The following is a 25825-nucleotide window of genomic DNA, read 5'->3' as shown; positions in this document are numbered from 1 at the left end:
AAAAATGTTTTCTTTATAGGAAGTGTGTGCTGATTTCCAGTGGGTATGTTCTATTGCCCCTTCCTAGGTGCTCATTAACCATCCTTTTCTGATTTCATAATAATCTTGCCTGATCAAGATCACACTCAACAGTCATTTGCATCTGAATTCCCTTTTGGAACATTAAATACCATCTGCCCCTCTCCAAGCTTCCATAATTTCTTAATAATTAACCCATAGTGGCACCAAAAGTTTATTCCCAAGTCTACCCAGAACTCCAGAAAATATTTTATCTGTGCCAGAAGATGAAATGAGAAATGTAAATTCTCTTACTAATGCCCTATTTTAGTTACATTCTGGTTTTCTTTAGTGATCTTTATTCTAACTTCTTAGCCCCAAATCATTCTATCTTACCAATCGAAAGAAGAGTTAAGCACTTCCACTTTCTGATAGTCCCTGGTAAGGAGGATAACATTATGTACAAGCAGTAGGATCTCTTCCCTCACTCCTTCCTAAGATAATCATCATAAATCTTTTATGCTACACTTAACATTCGTGGGGAGGCAACAGAGGGATTCAGGCCTGATGCCTTGGTCTTCCTGTACTATTTTTGGCAGACCAATGACTCTTCTTTTACACACTCTTGGTTACTTCCTTTTTTTTTTTAAAGATTTATTTATTTTTATTTATTTATTTTTATTTTTTAACATATAATGAATTATTTGTTTCAGGGGTACTTTTTATCAGCTTTGCATTTGACCTTGTAAAATATACAACTAATTGAAATTTTGCAGCCAAAACACAAACTGATTTACTTCCCAAACTTTTTCTGATGGTAGAGCCCCTGGAAGTCAAAGTGCTCCATTTAGAACATGATGGAATATGTGAATTTTAAACCATATGATTGAATATACAGGCCTAAATCAAATACTAGATACTAGCAGGTATCAAAAAATTAAGAAAAATGTATCAGTGTAAAGTAAAAATTGTTCCAAACTTGGTTTGGCAAAGAACCATTCTTGTGTAATGTAATTTACAGCCTCCTTCTGGGGGTGGTGGTGGGGGAGCATTCTTCATAAAATGTGCCAGCTATTTTCATAGACTTTAATGGGTATAAGACTTAGCAAACCAGACACCCAAACGATCTTCTTTTCTAACATAATTATACTACATTTTCATTTTCCTACAGGATTTTGTAACCAAGCATGAATCTCTGAATTGGCCTACTGGAAGACTTTTCCTTTGCAAGAAGATTACCAAAAAACTGACATATGTAAATGAGGTGTTCAGAAAGTTTTCTTTGACATGAGGAATTTTAACTGAGAAAATTCTATCCATTAACTTTTTCAGAGAATTTTGGAAAGAATCGTAGTTCAGAATTTTAGTAATGAAGCACATTAGTCCAGCTTACATTTTCTAATGTGCTGAGGACTGCTGCCTTATTTTCTTTCCTTAAGAAGATCCTTTGCAATTTTATAGGGTAATCTGAATTACATTTCTAAGAGTATCCCAACAGTATCATTAGGGACTCCTATAATCTTACCTCTTAACTTTGCCTTTTTATTTTTATAGTATACTGTGGAGCCGAACACAGGGCTTGAACTCATGACTCTGAGATCAAGTCCTAGGCTGAGATACAGAGTCTGACATTTAACTGACTGAGCCACCCAGGTGCAGTGAGCCTCTCAACTTTGCATTTTTAAAGGTTCAAATATGGGAATTCATATAGCAATATTTTTCTAACTTTTCTATTATTGACAATAAGAAATATACTTTACATCACAATCCAGGGTACGATACATGTATATACCCAAAACCTATATTCATGGAACAATACCTAGATTTAATAACATGAGATACACTCTAGTTTTTATCCTTCTTTAATTTTTTTTTTTTTAAAGTGCTGATTGGGACCCACTACATGGATGTCATCTTCCTCCAATGGATTGCAACCCACAATGTGAAACCATGGCTCTAGAGAGCTCATATGCCATGGAAAGATAAGGGTAATGAGGACATGAATGTGGATGCGGATAAATGAGGGGCATAAACTCATCATGCTTTTCTTCAGCCTTTATACCATAACACATGGAAAGAACTCCTATCACTAAGAGATAAGAAGATGTGTTGTATCTAGATCTACCTACAACTGCACTTGTTACTTTATCTTCTTACCTTGTTTTAATTCTCTGTACAGAATTCATCACTAATTAGCATAATATATATAAACAAACACATACACTTATCTTTTCATCTATTTTCCCCACTAGGTAAAAGCTTCAAGAAGTCAAGTCAAGGGGTGCTGGGTGGCTCACTTGTTAAGTATCTGCTTTTGACTCAGGTCATGAGCCCAAGGTCCTGGGATTGAGCCCTGCGTCGGGCTCCCTGCTCAGTGGGAAGCCTGCTTCTCCCTCTCTCATTCCCCCTGCTTGTGGTCCCTCTCTCGCCGTTTCTCTCTCTGACAAATAAATAAATAAAATCTTAAAAAGAGAGAGAGAGAATAGAAGTCAAATATCTCCCAGAATAGTACTTCACCTGCCACACAGTCTGAGTGCTAACAGTACTTTGCTGACCATATGAAAGAACGTGTAATTGGATGTTTTTATTCTGGCTTAAGTCCTAAAAGGCTATTGTGCCACCAGAAGCAATCACCCAACTTCATCCTATAAAAGGGGGTGTGTGTTTGAGAAGGACAGGAGGGCCTTGGAGCCGAAAGAGAACATTTCTTCAAGAAGACTGTTGGAATGCTGTGGCATTTTTCCTGCTGCCTGAACATCTCATGTGGAGGAATGTCCCACTCACCTCACCCCATGCCAGGTAAGAGGGGCTTCCCTGGGACCAATATGTGGGTGTGACATAAGAAAGAACACAGATGTAAACACAAGCATAAAGGGAGGAGGGAGAAAAAATGGGGGGTGGGGTGAGAAATAGAAATAACAAAGGGAGAGAGCCACACTAGGGATAAGTTACTAATTCCCCTGAGAAGACAAGGATGTATGAACCAACAGGCCTGCAGGAGGCAGTGTGAGGGAGCTCTAAAGAGATTCTGTCCAAGATGAATGTGTAGCAAAATGATTCAGATAAGAGTAGTCTGCCTGGGGGTGCCTGGGTGGCACAGTGGGTTGGGGCCTCTGCCTTCTGATTGGGTCATGGTCCCAGGATCCTGGGATCAGGCTGGCATCTGGCTCTCTGCTCGGTGGGGAGCCTGCTTCCCTTTCTCTCTGCCCACTTGTGATCTCTGTCTAAAAAAAAAAAATCTAAAAAAAGAGTAGCCTGCCTGAAACCCAGGACTGAAGGAGGGTCATGGTCAACCTGAGAATCTATCTGCCAAGTCACAGGAACAATTCAAGGATCCTGTTGGGGAAGATCTCAGGAAACCAAAATAAAAACCAAGTTCTTCAAAAGTTCTTCATGGAAGAATGAATCTACAATTGCATGTAGGCCACCCAAAGGACCTTATCCTCAGACTGCAACTGTCCCCAGTGTGTAATAATACTATGGCTCCTTTTCCCTCTTCTCAACTCTGAAGACTATACTTAAAGTAATCTGGAAATTCAGCTGGTGAGTTGGGCAGAAAGAGAAGAATAACAAGGAGGGAAAAGCAAGGAAGCTAACCATGACCCTGAATGTGAGTGAAGAAGTGGAGTTTTCCTGGAATGAAACAGAACTGACACGGAAGTTAATGCACAACAAATTTGGAGCCTTGATTATTAAAGAAGGCATTTCGATTGTTGAAATGAGACTGTTCTCCAGATTAAAAGGTACTGAAAGAGCAGAGACCCTTATCACAGCCAGGGATGGAAGAACTACTCCAAGCACAATCTGAATAGGAGTGGGATAGTAAAATAAGCGGTTGTCTTCTTGCACCTTACTGAGTGAGTCTACTCATTCAATGAAACATTTATACAGGAAAAATAATGTGGAATGAATGAACACATATATAAAATATGTAAAAATGTTGAGACCATTCCCTAGTGAGATTACAAATTAATTTTATTTTCCTCTTTATATTTTCCAAGATTTTTCAAGATCTCTTTTAAGCTTCAAAAAAACAAAACAAAACCAAACAAAAAACACCTAAATTGCCAGAAAACAATGTTTCATATGTTTTAGTGCACATTCATAAAGTAAATAAAAAAGTAATTCTTAATTCAAAAGTATAAATGTAGGTGATTAAAAATAATCATTTAATTTTACCTTATGTTTTGTTTTCAATATCTGAAAACACCAAATTTTAAATTTAAAGTAGTAGGAAAAAATTGAAAATCACATGGAGGGAGGGAAAGAAAAATAGAAGATAAAGTTATGACCCTGTTTGCCAGTAATATGGAAGATCAGTTACCTGGACCTAAAATGTCGATTTTATTGAAAACAACGAGAAGTCCTAGATGTAATACATCTTATTTAAGAAGTGAGTTGGCAAGAAATAAATACTCAACCGAAAAAAAGTGAAGTGAATGTGGGAACCTTGATTTCTGAAGCTGACTTTCATTTGAGGACATCTGTTGAACCAGATGAATTTTATTTTCCATCTCACAAAGCTTCACACAAATGGAAGACTAGAAGATAAAACCCAGGGTCCACCTACGATATGGGTTAATAAAAGATTTCCCCCAACTACTCTTACACATATAAAACCCTCAAGGTAGGGCTCCTGTGTGGCTTAGTAGGTTAAGCACCCGCCTTCAGCTCAGGTCATGATCTGAGGGTTCTGGGATCGAGCCCTGCATTGGACTACCTGCCCATCAGAAACCTGCTTCTTCTCTCTCTCCTCCTGCTTGTGTTCTCTGTCTCCCTGTCAAACAAATGAAATCTTAAACAAACAAACAAACAAAATACAGGGTTAAACCCCTGGTTTAGTATCCCAAAGTATATATATCCCAAGGAGTTAAAACCCCACACAGACATACCCCAAAGGGTTAAACCCCCAGTTTAAGGGTCAAAGAGAAATAAACTCACTGCACCCTATCCCAAGGATATTGTGTTGAAAATGGACTATCTCAAACCTTGTCACAGGGGGAATCTCTGATGAAAACATGGAACCATAAGCCATCTCTCTAGTGTGCAGCCTAAATTCACACTACCTGGGTGGCCAGAAAAAACCTCAAACTGAGAATTTAATTTAAGGGATTCCAAACTCAGAGTGTCTACAGGAGCCTGAGAGAAGCCTTTTTGGAGTGTCTCACAATCAACGCAGGCCTCAATGAATTCCCACAGATAAAGTTCCATGAAAATAAGGAGTTTTCAATAAAAATTAAGTAACAGAAAAGGAAATAAAGCAGCAGAACCAGCAGTAGCAACAGAGAACAGAAACAGACTTCCAAGGATTTTCAATACTAGAATTATCACACAAACTATAAAACAGCAATGGTTGGTATGGTTAAGGAAATAAAAAATAGGTGTGAAAATTTATTCGGGAAAAGTAAAAGACCATAAGAATGAACAAGTGGATATGAAAAAACACAGAGCTTCTAGAAATGAAAAATAAAACTGAAGTTAAAAATTGAAACAGATGGCAGCTACGCATGAGAATAGCATAACGTACAGTTGTTGGATTACTATACTGTGTGCCTGAAACTAATGTAACATCATGTGTCAACAACACTAAAAAAAAAAAAAATTACAAGGATGGATGTCAATTCTCCACAAAATAAACTGTAGAGCCAATTTAATCCCAATCAAAATCCCAGCAGGACCATTTGTAGAAATTGAAAGGCTGATTCTACAGTTTATGTAGAAGCATAAGAATCCTATAATAGCCAAAACAATTTTGAAAAAGAAGAATGAAATTGAAGGACTTACACTATCTAATTTAATAACTTATTAGTGTTAAGACATACAAGATCAATTAAACAGAACAGACTCCAGAAATAAATTCACATATATATGGTCAGTTGATTTTCAATAAACAAACCAAAGCAGCTCAATGGGGAAAGGAAAATCTTTCACAAATGGTAGTGGAATAATCCAGTCATAAGCAAAAAAAGAAGTTCATACCATCTATAAAAGTTAACTTTAAATGGTTTATAGACAAATCCCATACTAAATGTGCCTGCAAATAAATATTGAAATTCAGCTGATTAGTCTGTACCCTTAGGTTTAAAACTAAAGATATATCAAAGATCGAAAATAACCAGCTGTCAAACAATAGATAACTAAAATATGGTGCTACCAAACAAGAGAATTAAAGGAGAAAAAGGAGGGAAGAAAGGAGAAGAAAGATAAGGAAGGAGAAAGGGAAAGGAGAGGAAGGGTGGAAAGGGAAGATCAGGTGGCTCTGCTGTTTACAAAACGCTACAGCTGGCAATAAAGATCTTCAGAAAGAAAGGGAAAAATCAGCATCCATTCTTTCTTCAAAACTACTCTCAAAACTAATTAACAGCTTTCTATTCTGTTTCTGTTACCTAAGCTGATTAAGGTTCTCTGGTTAATTTTTGGTTTCTTGGAGAATAAAAAAGCTTCAAAGCAATCATAACTGTAACTGAGATGATAATGAGGTTTTATGGTTTTACAGAGAAAAGTGAGAAGACTTAAAGAAAAGTTAGAGAAATAAAAACTTGAGGGAAGACTGCATTTTTAAAAAAAAGAAAACAAAAAACCTTGATATTCTTGGACATATAAGAGATTCATATTTTCTACAAAAACTAATATACTTTCTAATATTCTAGACTCAAGAATAATAAGAAACTCAAAAGCCATAAAGAAAAAGACAGATAAACCTTAAAAAAATAAAATTTAGGATTCTATACAAAATAAAGCTTGAATTTAAGCACAAAATGGAGAGAACTTCTTGCATAATCTGCAAAAATTTGTTGTAACAAATGAATCAATAATTAATATAAAAACATTTACAAAACACTTTGAACCAGACAAAAACCTCCAACAGAAAAAAAATGAGCAAAGGATACAAGACAACCACAGATACACAAAGAAGTCCAGAAATGGCCAGAGGGCATACAAAAATATATTTGACTTCACTAATAATAACAGCAAGTATATGCTAAGTGCTATTCTAAGCAATTTATAGTTATTAAACTCATTTAACCTCCACAATAGTTCTCTACAATAGATACTATTATCATCCCCTTTTACAGATGAATCTAAAATACAGAGGGTTAGGTAATTTGTCCAAGGTCATACAACTAGTTAAGAAGCAGTGCTGTTGGGATATCAATATGCAATTAAAACAAAAATGATAGAACAAACATGCACTGTAATAATACTCAAAGTCCCAGAAAAAGGAGAGTTGAGACACTGTAGATAAGAGTATTAATTGGCATAGTCATTCTGGAAGACAGCACAGCAATGTACTTCAAAAGCCCTACAAATACGCAGTTTGAAAATTAATTTTCTCAAACAAGCAATAATTCATACAACCCAGGACAATGATTACATGGGGTGGAGGCATTCCAAGGAAAAAACACACAAGAAACCTAAAAGCTAGGAACAAGGACATTCATTTTATTCTTCTTCAAACTGTATATAGAGGTTTAGATCTTAGAACTAAATAGATCTATTTAGATCTATTTCAGATCTATTTAGATCTATTTCAGATCTATTTAGATCTATTTCACACTAAAAAGTGCTTTATTTTCTTCCTTTTTATTGGGACTTTTATACACACTTGTAATATAAATATTTTTAAGTAAAGACATCCCAAATTAGCCAACATGCTGATAAGAGGGAGAAATAGCATTGAAATAATCTCAGTAATCTATTGGGTTTGGTAATTAAGCGCTTTGCAGTTCAGGAGCAGTGGTAAGTTACCTCTTAAACCTACAGCCCACTTCTTGGAACGGATTCGAAGGCAATAAAGGTATGTGCAAAGATTTAAGCACAAAAACATTCATTATAGTTTTGTGGGTAATGGTGACAATTAGAAAAAGCCAGCTGTCACACAATGAGGACTGATTAAAATAAAAGATCATAGAAGAGTTTATCTGTAGTAATTTTAGACGACTTTGTGAAGTCCATCTATTGGCATGGGAATACAGTAAGTAGGGGAAATGCTGTAAAACATGTACAGCGTGAATTTCTTTTTTTATAACACACACAATCTAGAAATATGCTCCCAAATATAACTAACAATCAAGCTAACAGAAAAGCCTATCACTTGTCTGTGTTTTCTAATCTGCAACAATAATAAGTATTATTAACACCTTTAAAGAAATAATGTTTGTCTTTTAATTTTAAAGCAAAAGATTTTCATTAGCTTCATTCTTAGGCATTCTTCACAAAGGAATTATTCTTTGAGGTTCAAACAATTCAATTAAGTTAGACTCTGGAAGAGACAACTAATCTCAAGCAACAAAATCATGATTTCTTTTTTTTTTTTAAAGATTTTATTTATTTATTTGACAGAGAGAGAGCACAAGTAGGCAAAGAGGCAGGCAGAGAGAGAGAGAGGAGGAAGCAGGCTCCCTGCTGAGCAGAGAGCCCCATGCAGGACTCGATCCCAGGACCCTGAGATCATGACCTGAGCCGAAGGCAGCGCCACCCAGGCGCCCAAAATTATGATTTCTTAAATTATATTTTCTATTAAATGATTGGTACCCTTCTGGAATAAAAGAAGAGAGAGGTCTACTGTGCACTTTACAGACATCCAGCGCCAACCCCCTTTTCCTAATATGATCAAGTCATCCGCTTGTGCTTCAATGGCAAAGCCTGCTGGTCTACATCTAACCTCAAACCCACAATCCCATACCTCTCTCACAGCACCCGTTCCCTTTTCTCATTCTCCCATCACACATCACACCTCCTCAGGTCACTCTGTTATCTAATTCATTATCCTAACGAACTAGGGCATTGGGAAGCAAAATTAATTTCTTTACTCCTATTTTCTATATTTGCCTGCTCAAACTCACCGGTATACTGCAGTTTTCAGGGCAGAAGCATGAAGTGCAGGGTCTGAATTAACAGCACAAAATTTTCCTTTACATTTGCTGCTCCCAGGTTTTTATGTGGTCTCATGTAATTCTACAGAATGCCCACAATGCTGTGATTTCTAGCAATGTTTCCGCTACCGGTATAAAGTATGCCAACCATAGTTTGAAATACAAGATGGCAAATATTAAAGAGTTCTTTTAATTCTTTCACAGTTCATTAAATAAATATGTAACTCTAACCATGTAATATTTTTATTTCAGAAATTATCATTTATCTTGGGTAAAATACAGCCTCTAATCTACCAAATGCAAATTTCTCTATCATGAAAAAAGAGAGAAAACAGTAAGTCATAGATTTACCAGAGCATTAAGCAGAGGGGAAATTTTCTATAGTTGTTCCATATTGTAATTCTGGTCAACAGCTTGAAAAGATTTATCTGGTTAAAAGTAATTTAAAGCTTAATGTTTAAGAATCTAAATTAGTAAGTATCTGTTGAGATGGACCTATAAGTACAGATGTTATGTTTAATGGGAAGGAGATAGAGATAAATAAAACATGATCCCTGGCTCAGTGGTTTAAGCTGCTGCCTTCGGCTCAGGTCATGATCTCAGGGTCCTGGGATCGAGTCCCGCATCGGGCTCTCCGCTCAGCGGGGAGCCTGCTTCCTCCTCTCTCTCTGCCTGCCTCTCTGCCTACTTGTAATCTCTCTCTGTCAAATAAATAAATAAAATCTTTAAAAAAAAAATTAAAAAAGAAGGTTTCAGTTTGGGAGAAACTAGATATACCACTCATAAGCATGTCTCAAAGGAGCTAGCCATTTCTACATTTCAATAAATTTTACCACTTCTACAAAACAAAACACTATTTTTTTACAAAAGGAAAAACCAAGACAAAAGCAGAACAAAAAATCAAGTATAATAATTTAACATGAATGGAAACAAATATTTAGATATTCAAAAAATAAAATGAATGCTTACTATGCGCCAGAGGATTGAAAATAGTGAATCATACTAGCACACTAGCACATTTAATAAATTAATATCTGAAAGTTCTATTTATAAGCACTACAGATTTATATTAGATAAATATTTATAGATATTTATATTAAATTAACATGAACAAGTTAAAAAAAAATCAGACAAGTTGCCTGAAATAAACTGAATCAGCTATATAGGGTCCTTGTACCACGTTCTCAAAAGGACTGGATGCATGTGCACAGTTTCTGGAATAGGGAAGATGCACAGTACTCCCCAGACCAACCTGAACAAGAAGAGGAAGAGTGGGGGAAAAATGCTGAGGTGGATTTTTCAATCTGGTCCTTTCCTGAACCATGGCCCTGTGGTACCTACGGCTTGTCCTGACCTCCTAAACCCCTTTGGTTACCCTGCATTTGTTTTCCTGACATCTTGATTATACTCTTGGCATATGAAACACTACACTAAATACAAATCCCTCCTCTTTCGGCCTAAAAAGAATCTTAGGATTCTTCTTCCTGTGTTGGGTTTTGTTTGTTGATCCTGTTAGTCACATACTCATCAGCTGACTTCCAGCAGCGGAAGATGGTGCTTGTGCACTCTTCCCAAGATATCAGCTATCGTAATTGTCTTCTGTTGTAGAATTAAACACTTAAGAACTTAATACTACTGTAGCTTGAAAAAGGTAAGTGTGGGGGTACCTGGGTGGCTCAATGGGTTAAGCATCTGCCTTTGCCTGGGGTCATGATCCCAGGGTTCTAAGATCAAGCCCTGTGTCCTGCTCCCTGCTCAATGGGGAGCCAGCGTCTCCCTCTCCTGCTCCCCTGCTTGTGCTCGCTCTCTCTCTCTCTCTCTCTGTCGAATAAAAAAAATAAAATCTAAAAAAAAAAAGGAAAAGAAAGAAAAGAAAAAGATAACCCTGGTTACCTGACGTCCAAAGAGAAAGTAAGGAAACGATGCTGAACAAAAGCAGAACTACTACAGATCTAGGGGTAGGACTACAGAAATGGGTCAGGCTAATCCAAAACTATTCAGAAGTTAACCGGATGTCTATATAAAATGAAAGCTTGCAATGAAGACACGAACAAGAAAGGAATATCAGAAGTGCTTTTAACTGGTAATACTTACCCTTGGCTGTCAGTTCTGAAAACCAACAATTTATAGGCTTCAGAACTTTGGAAGAAAAAAAAGCTAAGTTATCCACAGTTCTATGTACTAGTTAATAATTAATTAGAGCTCTCACACAAGGTACAGCCTAGAAACACCATGAAACCAAGTAAGCCCTAGCTTGCTATTTCTGTGTGAGTTTTCAGGATACTGAAACTCAAATTTCTCTAGGAGACAGACACTTTATGTTGTCCTACAAAGTACTTGTGAACAGCAAGAGGTGGTCTGTGGGCAAAGAAGATGCATATCATAAAAAGAGAAGAGAGAATTCATCACAGAAGGAACTGGAGAAGTTCCTTTGCCTCTCAAAGAAAACAAACATTCCTAACATCCTTACCAGTAAACAACATCCAGTGGCGCAAAGTAATTTTTCATTATCAGGTCAGCAAAGTAAGCTTCTGTTTCCCGGCAGGCAGTTCCATTTCCAATCACCACTGTGCTGCAGCTTCAAGGGATAAACAAGATAAGAAATGGAATGAGCTCAAGGCATGCTTCTAAGTCAATCAGGAGAAAATGCACAAATACTATCACAGGATGATCTTATTCTCTCATATAGCCAAGCAACATCTCCACGATCTCACAATGGAGGGACAGACTTTTGTAGAATAAAGGACAATGCCCCTACATTTGGTATGAGAGGCAACAGAGAAGTACTTTACTGTCATACCATCAAGAACAGTCAGCTTTCTTCCCATCTAGAAGGAACCAAATTTACAAATAAATAAGAAACTCTGAAGCATTCTATGCCATAATAAAGACATCATGACTGAATTATGTGATACAGTGCCAAATAATCCCTGAAGCTTCAAACTACTATCACATCCACTCCTCAGATCCAACAAAAAGGAAGGAAAGAAGGGAGGGAGGAAGGGAGGGAAGGGAGGAAGAACGGGTGTGAGAGAGAGAGAGACAAAGAGAAAGAGAGAAAGCCCAAATAAAAGAATTCAATGCTCACTTTTGCTCATATTACCACCTTTTGTTTAGTGAAGGTGGCACAGGAAGGGAGAAGCATCCCTCCAGAGTCTCCAAATGTAGAGTTCTCCAGCAATTTGCCCCAGCATTGTTTTACATGATTCCTTCTCTCTCACCAAGGCACTTCCCTTAATCCCTCCCTCCAAATTAGGAGCTTCAAAGGTATCTCTGATTGGCTGAGCCAGTGAAGTACTCAAAAAGTTACTTATTTTCATACTTGAAATTCAGCAAAAGCCTCTTTATTTTCTCTGCCTCTCGGAAGCCTTGTCCACAATGCAAGTAAACCACATCGGTATGAAGTATCTGACCTTAGAGAAAATGAAAAGAATAAGCCATTTTGTAAGAAATCACAAAACACAACACAAAGATGATTTGATTAAGTAATTTATACTAGAAAAGGGAACTCATTTGTCTTAAAAATGCAGGATGAATCATTCATATTCACTAAATCAGATTCTTCCAAACACTCTGAAATTTTGTTACTTCCAAAGTTATAAGGATACTACTTTGCTACTTATCATTATTAACTAGATTATATGCCATGATACCTAAAAGAGAAATGGTTTTTAATAACACATAACATTGAGCTAACATTTACTGAATATGTACCAAATGCCAGGCAATGTTGTAATACTATTCTATTTCTTCTTTGGGTTGTAGATACCTGCATTTCTTTCCCTGCATAAGTCTTAAGCTGCATATTTATGACTTTAGTTTTTCTCTATATTGTATTTCAGTGAAAAATAAACTCAACATTTGAGGGTAACAACCTCAAGAACAGAAATAATGAGCTAAGTGACCAACTTAGGAAGCTATGAAAAGAACAAGAGAATAATCTCAAAGAGAGCAGAAAGAAGGAATTAATGAAGTTAAAAGCAGAAATTAACAAAACAGAAAAATACATATGTAATGAAGAGGACTGGTAAAGTTTAAAGTTAAAAATCACTTAAGAAAAACATACTTTTAACAATACCAATCAAGAAAAAGAAGTTATAGATAAATAAAAAAAGATAAAACTAAATCATATTAGAAATGAAAAGAGGATACAACTAGAGCTTTAGCACAGATTAAAAAGATATAAAGAGGGGCGCCTGGGTGGCTCAGTGGGTTAAGCCGCTGCCTTCAGCTCGGGTCATGATCTCAGGGTCCTGGGATCGAGTCCCGCATCGGGCTCTCTGCTCAGCGGGGAGCCTGCTTCCCTCTCTCTCTCTCTCTACCTACCTCTCCATCTACTTGTGATCTCTCTCTGTCAAATAAATAAATAAAATCCTTAAAAAAAATAAAAAAATAAAAAGATATAAAGACAAAAAATAATAAAATTTAAAAGAAGATATAAAGGCTATTATGAATTATTTCATGTTAATTTAAATGTTGGAATGGATAAATTCTTGGAAATGTCTTACCAAATAGATTGAAGATACATACATATATATGTGGGAGTGCATACAGTATTTTTAAAAAGTCATCCTGTAAGTAATACAAATAATATCAGATCCAAATACGAACATGTATGGTATCTCAACAGATGCAGGAAAAGACACTGGCAAAATATGCTTCCCATTTACTGTAAAAATGTATAGCATAATAAAAAAAGAGCAACTAGGACAGCAAAACCAATAACCCAAGGCTATCTATAGCAAAGTAGTCCACAAAACTCAAAAGATGATCAAGTGGGAACAATGCAACTACCAAGACCTACATGCACTGGCACTTTTGTGGGAGCAAGAAGAGACAAGCAATGAAGTATCTCATAGACCAGAAAATATTAAAAGGTATTTCCCTGTAGTGTGGGAAAGATCTCTGCATACTACAATTTATAAGTCAGTAGAAAGTCTGCCCATTCAGTTTTGGAAGGATTGGAAAACTTCGCTCTCTACAAATTCATGAAGCCCAGGCAGAATATCCTTTTCAAGACAAAAACCCCAATTGAGAAATTGTTGGAAATCATATCCCCCCTGAGTAAGATAAGGATAAAATGGTAAAAGGAGAAAGAAATCCAGATAAAATGGAGAAAGCATCAGGAAAACAGATTCAAGAAAGTAGAAGGCTATCTCTTTATTCATAGAGATACTACAGTGCTTCCCCCCCAACACCAGTAATTTGGGGAAAAAAAGAAGGGACAGCTCTAGAGATATACAGCTAGAAAATCTTTTCTGACCTGGTCTTCTACCCTAAAAGCTGGGGAAAATGAATTTTATGTAAACCTAAGCAACAGAAAAGGATGACGGTCAAATTCCATATAGAATGAATATTTTTTTAAAACAGTAAGTTAAAAAAAAAAGACTAGTATGTCCTTACAGAAAGATGTGTTCACAAAATGCAGAGAAAAATTGTAACTTAAAGAATGAGCTACCAAAAAAAAAGAAAGAAAGAAAGAAAGAAAGTGAGAATAACATAAATCAGAATTAGAAAACCCCAAAAATAACATGTGAGAACTCAAAACGGAATTAGACATGAGGGTTATTTCAGGAGCACCTAGGTGGCTCAGTCAGTTAAGTATCTGCCTTCAGCCCAGGTCATGATCCCAGGGTCCTGGGATCGAGTCCCCTATCAGCCTCCCTGCTCTGTGGGAAGCCTGCTTCTCTCTCTTCCTCTGCCCCTACTCCAAGCTTGTGCTCTTTCTCATGCTCCCTCTCTCTTTCAAATAAATAAATCGTTTAAAAAAAAATCAAAGTTATTTCAGAAAGTAAAATTTAAACCAAAAGAAACTATGAACAAATAAATGTAACAGTATATATTATTGTATATAATATATATGTAATACATAATAACATATAGTAATAGTCCATAATATAATAATATAAAAATAATAAATAAGAGAACTTTAAGATAAAAATAAGGAAAATATAAAAGCTCAAAAAAATTGAAAATGATAAAGTTCATTAGAGAACTGAAATCCATTTTTTGTAGGTACCAAATGGAAATTTGAAAACTTGAAAACACTGTAATTTAAATAAGAAACTCAATGGATAACTTTAATTGCAGATCAGACATAGCAGAATAGAGGCTTAATTAATATAAAGACAAATAATATAAAATAGAACAAAAGAATGAAAAACAGAAAAAGAGGAAATTGAAAGGTCTAATATATATGTAATTGGAATTCCAGAAAGAAATACCAAGCTCTACAAATCCCAAGCAGAATTCATGTAAAAAACCCTCAGAAAACCAAACACACAACACACACACACACAAAACACACAACCACACACAGAGCTAAGCACATCATAAGAAAACCTCTGAAAATCAAAACAGAAAATCTTAGCAGCCTAAAAAGAAATCATTACCTTCAAAAGAGCAATAATAAGGTTTTTGTTTGAGTTCTCATTCTCAACAAAAAGTGTAATAGCCAGAGGGGGGAAAGAACACAAACAAAAAATGAAATGACACCTATAAGATACTGAAAATAACTGCCAGTCATGAATTCTATACCCAGCAAAAATATCCTTCATAAATGAGGGCAAATCAGAAACATTTTAGGCAAAAACTAACACAATTTCTCAACAACTGACCCCATATTAAATGTAACAGGTTAGAGGGTCAAGCAGGAAAATAATCTCAAATGTACACACAGAAATGCAGCAAGAATTGAAGGGCAATAGAAAGGGTAGATAGTAAATAAGGGGAAAAATGCTAGGCAAAACAAAAATGTCTAGTAGTTAAAATACACAGAGTTAAAATGCATCATATATAATACACTATAATAAATAGAAGTTGATGGGGAATAGTTTTTCAAGCTTGAGCCTAGTTAATCTTCAACATCTCCACTGTGACACAGGGAAAGGCACGGTATAACTGATAGTAACATGTTGAGATTTTTGATCAACAATTAAGACAAATCTGAAATATGATTTTCTAGTTCCCACACTACCGTGTGTGAGAAAACCATTTTCTGAGCCTCAAAAATTAACATTATTTCAAATCCTCACAATATGTATGATGTGAAACTTAGGACCAACCAAACAACTTTTCATTGAAGAGCTGAAAGATGTACTTACTGGTAGGAGAAATTATAGCCAATTTGCAACCATGTTTGTAACCAGGATCCACTCCCATCAAGGTGCGCCCTGGAACGGGGCTTGTTAAAAGCAGTTGACGAAGGTTCCGTCCAAACATCATTACTGATTCCTTCTCTGCATCTGATGTTAGTTTGGCTCTTTAGAAACCAAAAAATAAAAGGAAAAAGAGAAAGTATTCAGTTTTTTCATTCACCTCAAGTTTCTTCCTGCAAAGAACAGAATTCTTTCCATACACTTATTCCTCACAGGAGTAACTTTTATAACAAAATAAAGGAGAAAAGATCATATATAAAATTATACATGAAACCACAAACAATTCTGAAGCAAATCTCAGTGTGTCATACCTATATTCCTTTTCTATCTGCCCTTTATATACGAAATCTATATGCATAAATATCTGTGTATGTGAGAGAAACAGAGTATATAAAGACCTGGACATCATATAATAAGTCAAGTTAAAGTTTATTAGCTGATTAAAAATATAAACACAAGATCAGTAATAAACTATTGAATCCTAAGCAGTCTCTTCCATCAGTACTTAGCTTTACACTTTTACCTATACAAATCACAATGTCATCTTCTTACTCTGTTCAGTTCTCCACATTGAGCCCCCACCTTGTCATTGTCACAGAAATGTGACATGACCAAGGATATTAGTAATCAGTCCAGAACCATGCCTCATGCATACAATTTCCCAGGTTTTCTCCAGAGAAGTTATTAGAATTCTAATTTTAAAACTTTTTTTAGGATAAAAATATATGTCTATAAAGGAATTAAAGGCATTTAAAAACTAAATTGTAACACCATTCACTTTTTTTAAAGTATTTATATATTTAAGTAATCACTACACACAATGTGGTGCTCAAACTCAAGACTCAGAGATTAAGAGTCACACACTTTTCTGACTGAGCCAGTCAGATGCCCCTTAACACCATTCATCTTCTTAACAAAAGCTCTTAACATATTATCTCCTTAAATTCTTATGAATTTTATAAGAAGACATAAAAAGTATGTCTTCTCCCTTAGAAAAGGAAAAGACATTTACACCATGGTCACAAGAAAACTGACAGTAAAAAAACCATTCAAAGCACATTTCGTATCAGTGCTGGGGTAGAATTATCTATATATCTGAAGGCACACACAGCTAACTATGTCTGCTTTTTGTGTCTGAGTCAGTTTCTTAAGGCTTTCTCTCATCTTTTCACTTCATTCTCTCACATTCAGCCAAACAACATGAAAAATATCATGATAGGTATTTCTGAATCTTCACTTTTAACTTTATTTATAAAGCGAATGTTTGCTGTCAGTCTTCTATAAAGTACCCTGATCAGTGTGAGATACAAAGCTGAAAGACAAGATCCCTGCTCTGAACATGACTGCAGAGTGGAAGAAACAGCAAAATAATCATTTAAGTATAAACAATGGTTAAGTGCGATGCTAATGAGAACATATGGGAAGGGCATTAAACCATAAAACTCTAAAAGAGACGTCTACTCAGGTGAATCAAGAAGAGTAAGTAAGAGTTAAGCCAACAAAAGCAGGGAGAATAGAATGAAGGCATAGAGAAAATGTTGCAGGCAATGGAAGAACCATACATTAATGCCTCGTGGCTCATTATAGAAAAAGCAAGTAATTTCATATGCTAAAGTAAAAAGAAATACCAAGACATAAGGCTGTAGAGCCAAAATGAAATCAGACCACAAAAGGCTATGCATGGTCTTCTAAAGAGCTTGGATTTAATTCTAAAGACAAAGAAGAGCCACTGGAGAATTTTAAGTAGAAGAATATAAAATAATCAGACGGGAGTTTAAGGATGGCGATGTGAAAGGTGTAGTATGGCAAAACAAGACAGAAATCATCTGTGACGCTAGAACAGTAATCCAGAAAAGAAATTATCATACCCTGAATTAAAACAGTAACCACAGACATCAAAAAGCTGCAAAATTCAAGGTGTAATAAAGGATGGGAAAATAGGCAGCACTTGGTAGCTGACAACACAGAACTGATGAAAGAGGTAGGTGTGAAAAGCAACACAAGGATGAATCATCTTGTTACAGAAATAAGAAATCCAAAGTAGACTGCATAGTATATAGTCAATTGAATCAAATGTCTGCAAAATAATAGAGTCTGTATGGTTGTTTTAAGTACTCTGGTTAACAGTCATTATCTTTAGGAAGTGAAATTTTTGTGGATTTTTTTCCTTAGTGTTTTACTGATTCAATTTTTCTACATTAGGACAAATTTCTTTTTAATTAGAGAATTGAAGTAATTTTCTTTAAAGAAAAATCAATTGGGAGTTTTCTCCCTCAATTGCTGTTTAGGTAATTATAAGTATTTCTATCAAGAGACACATCTGTAGATAGTATCTGCAAACTGACTTACATACTAAAATAAGATATATTTTTTTAACTAAAGGCATTTTAGAAAAAGAGAAGAAAAGTGCTCTTGTTTGCTCACTGCTAAAAGAAGTCAAAGAAGGATTAAACATTAAACAATCCCACACCAAATCGCTTACATCAAATCACAATGAAGTCATTCCAGAGGCAGTGAAGCTCCTCAAGTCAAATGTATGCAAAACTGTAAAAAGCACCACTGGACATTATATGCTCCGCGAAAAACCAAGATAAAGAAAAATGAAAGGAAACAAAATTTTGAATAAGGTAACCTTCTCTTTTCCCTTATGAACAAAACCCCTTAGTTTTAAATTTTATGCCCCAGCACTCAAAAGCAAGAGATGTTACCCTGCGCAGACTTGAAACGAAATAGGATTTGAACAGAAACAATATTGTTAAGGGACAACTGAGCTATGAAGGATGAATCAAGAGAATGAATGACTTTGATAAAAAGAAGCCTGCCAAAGAAGCTTTGTGCCTTTTTTTTTTATAGTACCTCCTGTTGTCAATACCTCCAAAGTCAGTGGCCAAGTCCAGTAAAAGAAAAATAGGCAAACATTCTAAAAGCTGCTATCAATTCTCATAGGCTTGAAGAGATGGCTAGAAATCTAGAGTTTTCAAGTAACCCTTGCTAAAATCCGTATAAGAGAAAATGAAGAAAGTCTGGAATGCATAGAAAGGAATATATCAGCGAACGGCTAGTTTGAAGATTGACTACAAAGACAAAGGCTAGAGATAAGCAGGAAAGCGGGTTTTTGCCTCCTCAAACTTCTTTCCATCTCTTACCCTACAAAAACCCACAAGCTGCCCCTCAGCTCTTTTGCAGTTCTTCTTTGTAACTCTTAAGCCTTCCAATAGTCCATTTAGATGGTCACTTTTTTTTTAAGATTTTATTTATTTATTTGACAGACAGAGATCATAAGTAGGCAGAGAGGCAGGCAGAGAGAGAGGAGGAAGCAGGCTCCCTGCGGAGCAGAGAGCCCAATGCGGGGCTCGATCCCAGGACCCTGAGATCATGACTTGGGCAGAAGGCAGAGGCTTTAACCCACTGAGCCACCCAGGCACCCCTAGATGGTCACTTTAATCATCTCCTCTAATATGTGCTCATCGCTGCTGACAGTTATCCACCTACATAACTCCCACTTAGAATTAGAAACATATATTAGCTCTCTCTCTTCCTAGGAATAAATTCATAGTAATAAATTTATCATGTGACCCACTGAGCACATGATGAATTTCTCATGCTGTTTTGGTTCTCTTACCTCCAAAAACTGCTTCCAACTAAATTCTCCTTTAACTTCTTAGTTTATTATCCCAAGCTAAACCTCTCATCAATAAAACCATTCGTTTGTCCTGGCTGTCAAACTGCAAAACTGGTACTATAGGACTGGAAGGGGTACACATTAACTGGTCAAGATTTGAAAAGTACATTGTAATTAAGACCTCTGTTTTGTGGTTTATGCATATGAATGCCTCTACAGACTGAACTCTAAGCTTAACTATATAATTGCTTTGTGATCCTGACTGAGTTCTTTGGATGGGTTAGTGGGTCAATGAATATTTACATCAGGCTTTAATGGGTCTATTACCATAAATAATAATAAACAGTGCATAAAATTAACTACTACAAGATACGTACCTGAACTCTCTACAGAGAAGAGGATAAATAAGGCGTTTGAAAGAATCATCGAGTGAATTGTGTAAGATCTTCATTAACTCTGGCCTTGCAAAGCCACGTGGTCTCCACCTGCAAAAAAGAAAAGCCTACACTAAAACCCATGTAGTAATAATAAGAGCATGAAAGGACTCCTGGAAGAGGGGAGAGGAAGTGGAACAGAAAAGGGGGAAAAACTTTATTGAAGCCAAAGTAACGTAATCTGTGAGGAAAGACTATAATGTCTGGAAATTATTACTATGACATCTGGAGTTCTTATTTTAAAAACCTGGTAACCATAGTCACATAGAAAACATAAGGGAGGAAAAACCTTTCTTCTTCTGGGAAAAGAAGTCTCCAGACCATTATTATTAAGGGTGAAAATCTTAAGACGTAAGAAAGTCACCAGAAAACAACAAACACACTGCTATTAACTAAATTATACCCCCTAAAATTAGTATGTTGAAGCCCCAACCCCCAATGACATTATATTTGGAGATGGGGCCTTTGGGAGATAATTAGGATTAGAGGTATCCTGACAGGGCCATCATGATGGGATTAGTGCCCTTAGAAGAAAATATCAGAGACCCCACCCTCTCTCTATACCCCTCTCTGCCAGCCGGGTGAGGACACAATGAGAAGGCAGCAGTCCACACACCAAGAAAAGGGTTCTCACCAGGAACCGAATCAGCATGTATCTTGACCTTGGACTTTACGACCTCCAGAACTAGGAGTTAATAAATTTCTGTTGTTTAAGCTGCTCAGTCTATGGTATTTTGTTATGACAGCAAAGCTAAGAAAACATGTAACCTTCTTTGCCTATTCCTTGATTTCTTCCTGAATTAAAGCAAACTGAATAAAGGAGGAACTCTATTTTAACCCTTGCCTCTTGCCATTCCTTAGCGAACTCATTCTACTTCTCAGGCTGCATTGCTCTGTAACGCAGTGTATCAGAATGCATGCCGATGAATATAAATGTCGGAGAATTGAATGGTAGTGGGCACTGGATAAAGAACAGTAAGAAAAACACAAGCTAAAAAGGACAAATTTAGCCCAAGCCCTTCCATGTTTCCATCCATCTATAGCATCTCTGCCCTTGCCCTTCAACGACCCTTGATAAACCATTAATAAAATATCTATTTTATAAATCACAATAAAATAAACCATTAATATACCCTTGGGACACTGTCATCTCTCTTACTTATTTTGGGTAGGAAATAAACTAAGTTTCAGTGGACAAACACTTAAGCAACGTATCATAGTAACAACTAATTGAATCCTTGCCACAGAAGGATGTTGTTTAAGCTGCTCAGTCTATGGTTATTATCTGAGTAGAACAGTTTTTTAAATTTGTTTGAAAGTGCTTTCAGGACATACATCCTTCCACTCAAATCCCTGTTACTCCCTACTGTCACCTTCTCCCAAAAGCACGATGGTAAGGAAGGAGGAGATGATTCAGACATCCATTATTAACATTACAATTAATACCACTGTTGTTACTGTTATTGCTGTTATTATTATTAATTTGGAGAGCCCAATGTCATGAAAGACGTCCCAGAAGAAACACGTGAGATGGGTTTTAAAAAATGAATTGTGCTTTACCAAATAAGACCCAGAAAAAAAAGCATACTGGTAAGAAACCACAGCACATGGAAAAACATACAGGCATGAAAGAAAATAATGAGTCCTTTCAAGTAGATCAGTAGTTAGTAATTAGTAATCTACTTTCAAGTAGATTAGTACTGCTAGAGTATAACTGTCAGGATCAGGTGGGAGGAAGATGGGGCTAGAAAATATGGCAGTGGCCAGATCATTAAAGGTCTTATAGAGCATGGTATGGAGCTTGGCAAGTTAGGAGAGAACACAGTCCTGGGTCATGGGACAATATGCCTGAAAGATAATCCTTAGAGGCCAGAAATTTTACTTTATTTATTTATTTGACAGAGATCACAAGTAGGCAGAGAGGCAGGCGGGGGGAGCGGGGGTTGGGGGGGAGCAGGCTTTCTGCTGAGTAGAGAGCCTGATGTAGAGTTCAATCCCAGGAACTCAGCCAAAGGCAGAGGCTTAACCCACTGAGCCACCCAGGCGCCCCTGGAGTGATTTTTTAAATGTATGTATTGGATATTGGCTGGGGGTCATGCCCTTGAAGACCAAACTTAGGTTCCCCCATTGCTAGTAGGAGAAACACAGAAATCCTTAATATTGTTTGCCCAATCGTCTGGAAGCTTCAATAATTTTTCCACAAACCTAGCTCCTGCCCCCATATCTACTCTGGGTTCCTTCCAAATAATTCCCTATATTGCAGCCAGAGTGATCTTAAAATACAAACTGATCATGAACAATCCTCTGTTTAAACCCTTTACTGGCTTTTCATTACTCTTAAGAATAAAATCCTTGCCCTGTCTAGAAAATTAAGTATGATCTGATCCATGCCTACAAGTCAATCCTCATTTCTTGTTGCTTCCTGTTCGTCTCCTTCTGTCTCTGACCTACACATGCACAAAACCCAGACTACATTAGGGCTCCCTGTTACAAACTCATGAAACACTGCACTTTCTCCTTATAATACTCCTTAACTATTTGCTCAGGGTCTTCTCCATTAAACTACATTGTCACCAAGGACAAGCAACATATTTGTCCGATTTATAGGTGAATCTCCAGCATCTAGCATAAACCTGAATAAATGAATACATGAGAAAGGCAGAAAGTGGAAGAAGTAGGGACAAAGAGAGTAAAACAAAAAAGAGGAGGAGGAAGAAGAAAAGATTTGAGTATCTCTAGTCATTCAAATGTGTTTAAAAAATGAAAACAATTCCTTGTGAATGGTTCTTTGGTTCCCAGCTGGCTCTTGTTGTGTTCTTTAGTTCCCATAGAAGAGTTTCTTCAATTATCTATACATGGAGAGAAACTTCTAGAATGTAACTGAAACTTATATCACTATACCATAGTAATGTATAGCATTATAGCATAAGTCACATAATATTAACGATTCAATTGGAGGAGAACTGAATGAAATAAAATATAGATGAAAAACCATTTAAATCTCTCCAAGGAAATCATTCCTTAACATTTATTTAGTGTGAAGGTAACAGTTTAAAGCCTAAATAATAAGTCCCTTAACTACAGATTCTGATACTGTGTATTACGAACATTCATAGGAAAATAAGATAGAAGTTGTCTCCAATTTACTGTGATCTATTTACAAAAGTCATTTCTAAAAAAGAGTTTTATTCAGCAATCCCACTACTTTGTAGTAACAAGATACCACTGAAGGCTACACAATTAAATGGAATATCATTTAATTCTCTTAAATCTGTGAAAAGGTATTACTCATCACTTTGACAATAAGGAAACTGAAAGAAATTAAGTAATGTGCTCATAGTCACAAGAATAAGAAGTCATATAACTGGAATTCAAACTTAGATATATCCATTTCTGGGATTTTGTTCTTTTTATGAAACTCTTGGAACTTCATCATATTTTAAATTAAAATTATCTAATTTCTTTATACAATTGTTTAAATCTACAATTTCTTTTAGGTATTTATTTCCTTTTTATTTTTAATGAAATTTGTTTGTTTACACAAGAAATAAGCTTTCATTTAAAGAAAACTCTACAGGGGGCTATACAACAGAAAATTAAAATCTCACACAAGAGCTATGAAATAGATCATCTGTATTTTTTCAAAAATTTTCTTACACATACATATAGACCTATTTTTTGCCATTAACGAGACCATTCTATAAATACTAATTATAAACTGTCTTTTAACTTAATAAGACATATTTATATCTCAATTTTAGCTCTATCTCAACTTTCTTAAGATGGTTGCATAGAATTCCACTGAATGGATATAAAATAATTGGTTTCTATGGCTTATACAATTTATGTACTGACTAATATTGACATAGTTGTTTCACTTGATGGGTCCTTGGTTAGCATTATGTGGTCATTAAACAAGATGATCTTTTATGGAATTGGGTTTTGGCAAACTGATTTCCAATCAATTGATGAAAGAATGATATTGGACAAGAGAGCTAACTTCCAAAAAATATAGCACTTATTCCTCCCAAAGAAAAATTCATCTACCTCTTCAGAGAGCTTTCCCAGCAATCTCCCTAAATTAATGTTAAACAGAACTAACTTGTGAGAGGCATACCTCAAATCTACACATCCTAACTTCTAGGCAAGCTTTTTTACCTTTGCATCAATTTTCTCATTGGTTAAATGGCAGCTACAAATCTGCTCTACTCACTGAACAGATTATTATAAGGATCAAATACACTCTGAAAAGTTAAAACTAAAAGTTAGGAGTTCTATACAAATCTGTAGTGCTATTTTAAAATGTTCCCTTAGCAAATGAAAAGGATAATAAAGAGTTATATGTTTGGACAATTCTCTGAAATATCCAATAAACTTAATGTTTGTTTCAATCATCCTTAATGTGCAAAACTTTTTAAGTAAATTGCACCTATGTTTAGAGACTTATATTGTCATATCTAATAAATCATATTCTTGTTTCAATTATCCTTAATGATCAAAAGATTACAGATATACCATATGCACTATGTTTTTGTTAATTTAGCTTTTCATAAGAGAAAACAATCTGTATAAGGTTTGAATGGTACAAAAAAGTATTAATGTAAAAGTCCCTTTCCCGAGAGATAACCACTATTAATAATTTATTTTAATATATAATATATCCTGTTTCCTACTTAAACATACACAACATTTCTACTTTTTTAATGTAAAAAGGACACATATCCATTGTCTGTCAGCATCTATTTGTTTAACAGAATGGACAATTTCCCGTATCAGTACATATAGATCTCAGTGTAGTATGTTAGAAATGGAAAACAGAAAATTCTGTAAACCTCTATAAACAGACCTGTTTTGGATGCACCACCTGCAGAATTCATTCTTTATTCCATCAGAAATGTTGACTTTGACAGTCAGTATCTTCAAATTTTCTCCACGGTTAATTGCCAGAATCTGAATGCACACATATATAGCAAAGACTGATTATCTACTAAATAGGTAAATGATCAATTTAACCAGTCAACATTGGTGAAATAAACAGAGTGGTTATCCAGCCTACAGCTGTATCAATTTTTTATTAATTTATTTACCAAACATGTATTTAAAAATAATCATTTCTTTAAACTTTTTTCAAAAAGTCTTTTTTTTTAAATAAAATACAGGTACAAAGCCTATGACATTCACAGGAAGAGACTTTGGTGATCTAAAAATCTTTTCAGATTTGATTAATCAAAAATTTTTGATCACCCAGAGTTACAAAATTTTCTTTCTATATTTGTGAGAATATATTGCTAAGATAAGGATGCATGCAAATTCCCAAGTGGAATAATAACTACTAATTGTTGTCATTAAGCATTTACTAATTGTGAGGTCTATCTCAGCCCTTTAAATACTTATCTCATTTAACTTTCAAAGTTAACAGGGGGATATATATTATCTTCACTTTACATATTAATTTTTTTTAACTAATTTATCCCAAATAACAAAGATAACAAGTGAAATAAAAATTTAAAATCAGATCAGGTTGTCTGTCTCTTAAGCAAATGTCTTAAGATACATTAAAAGCATTCCTTTAAAGAAGCGTACATAAACCCAAAGCAAGTAGAATAAAGGAAATAATAAAGGACATAGGAAAAATTAAGAATAGAAAAACAACAAAATAATGCTAGCAAAACCAAAAATTTTCTTTGAAAATATCACAAAATTGAAAAGCCTTTCACTAAACCAAGAAAAAAGGAGGGA

At 35.5% G+C, this 25825-nt stretch overlaps 1 protein-coding gene across 2 annotated transcripts in view; it reads right to left on the bottom strand.

The window, feature by feature from the left end:
• The window catches only part of SRBD1 (S1 RNA binding domain 1), a 197784-nt gene that overhangs the window by 129180 nt on the left and 42779 nt on the right, over positions 1 to 25825 (bottom strand). For both annotated transcript variants that reach the window (XM_004752992.3, XM_004752993.3), the window contains exons 10-14: positions 24933 to 25036; positions 20030 to 20137; positions 15977 to 16134; positions 12196 to 12286; positions 11344 to 11451 (exon numbers count right to left, since the gene is read on the bottom strand). In XM_004752992.3, the coding sequence (XP_004753049.1) occupies positions 11344 to 11451; positions 12196 to 12286; positions 15977 to 16134; positions 20030 to 20137; positions 24933 to 25036 (569 nt within the window). The remainder of the gene's footprint in view (positions 1 to 11343; positions 11452 to 12195; positions 12287 to 15976; positions 16135 to 20029; positions 20138 to 24932; positions 25037 to 25825) is intronic.

The sequence above is a fragment of the Mustela putorius genome, unplaced genomic scaffold, assembly GCF_011764305.1.
Source record: "Mustela putorius furo isolate JIRA1106 unplaced genomic scaffold, ASM1176430v1.1 tig00000224_pilon_pilon_pilon, whole genome shotgun sequence".
Taxonomy (NCBI): domain Eukaryota; kingdom Metazoa; phylum Chordata; class Mammalia; order Carnivora; family Mustelidae; genus Mustela; species Mustela putorius.
This window is presented reverse-complemented; position numbering and strand designations above follow the sequence as displayed.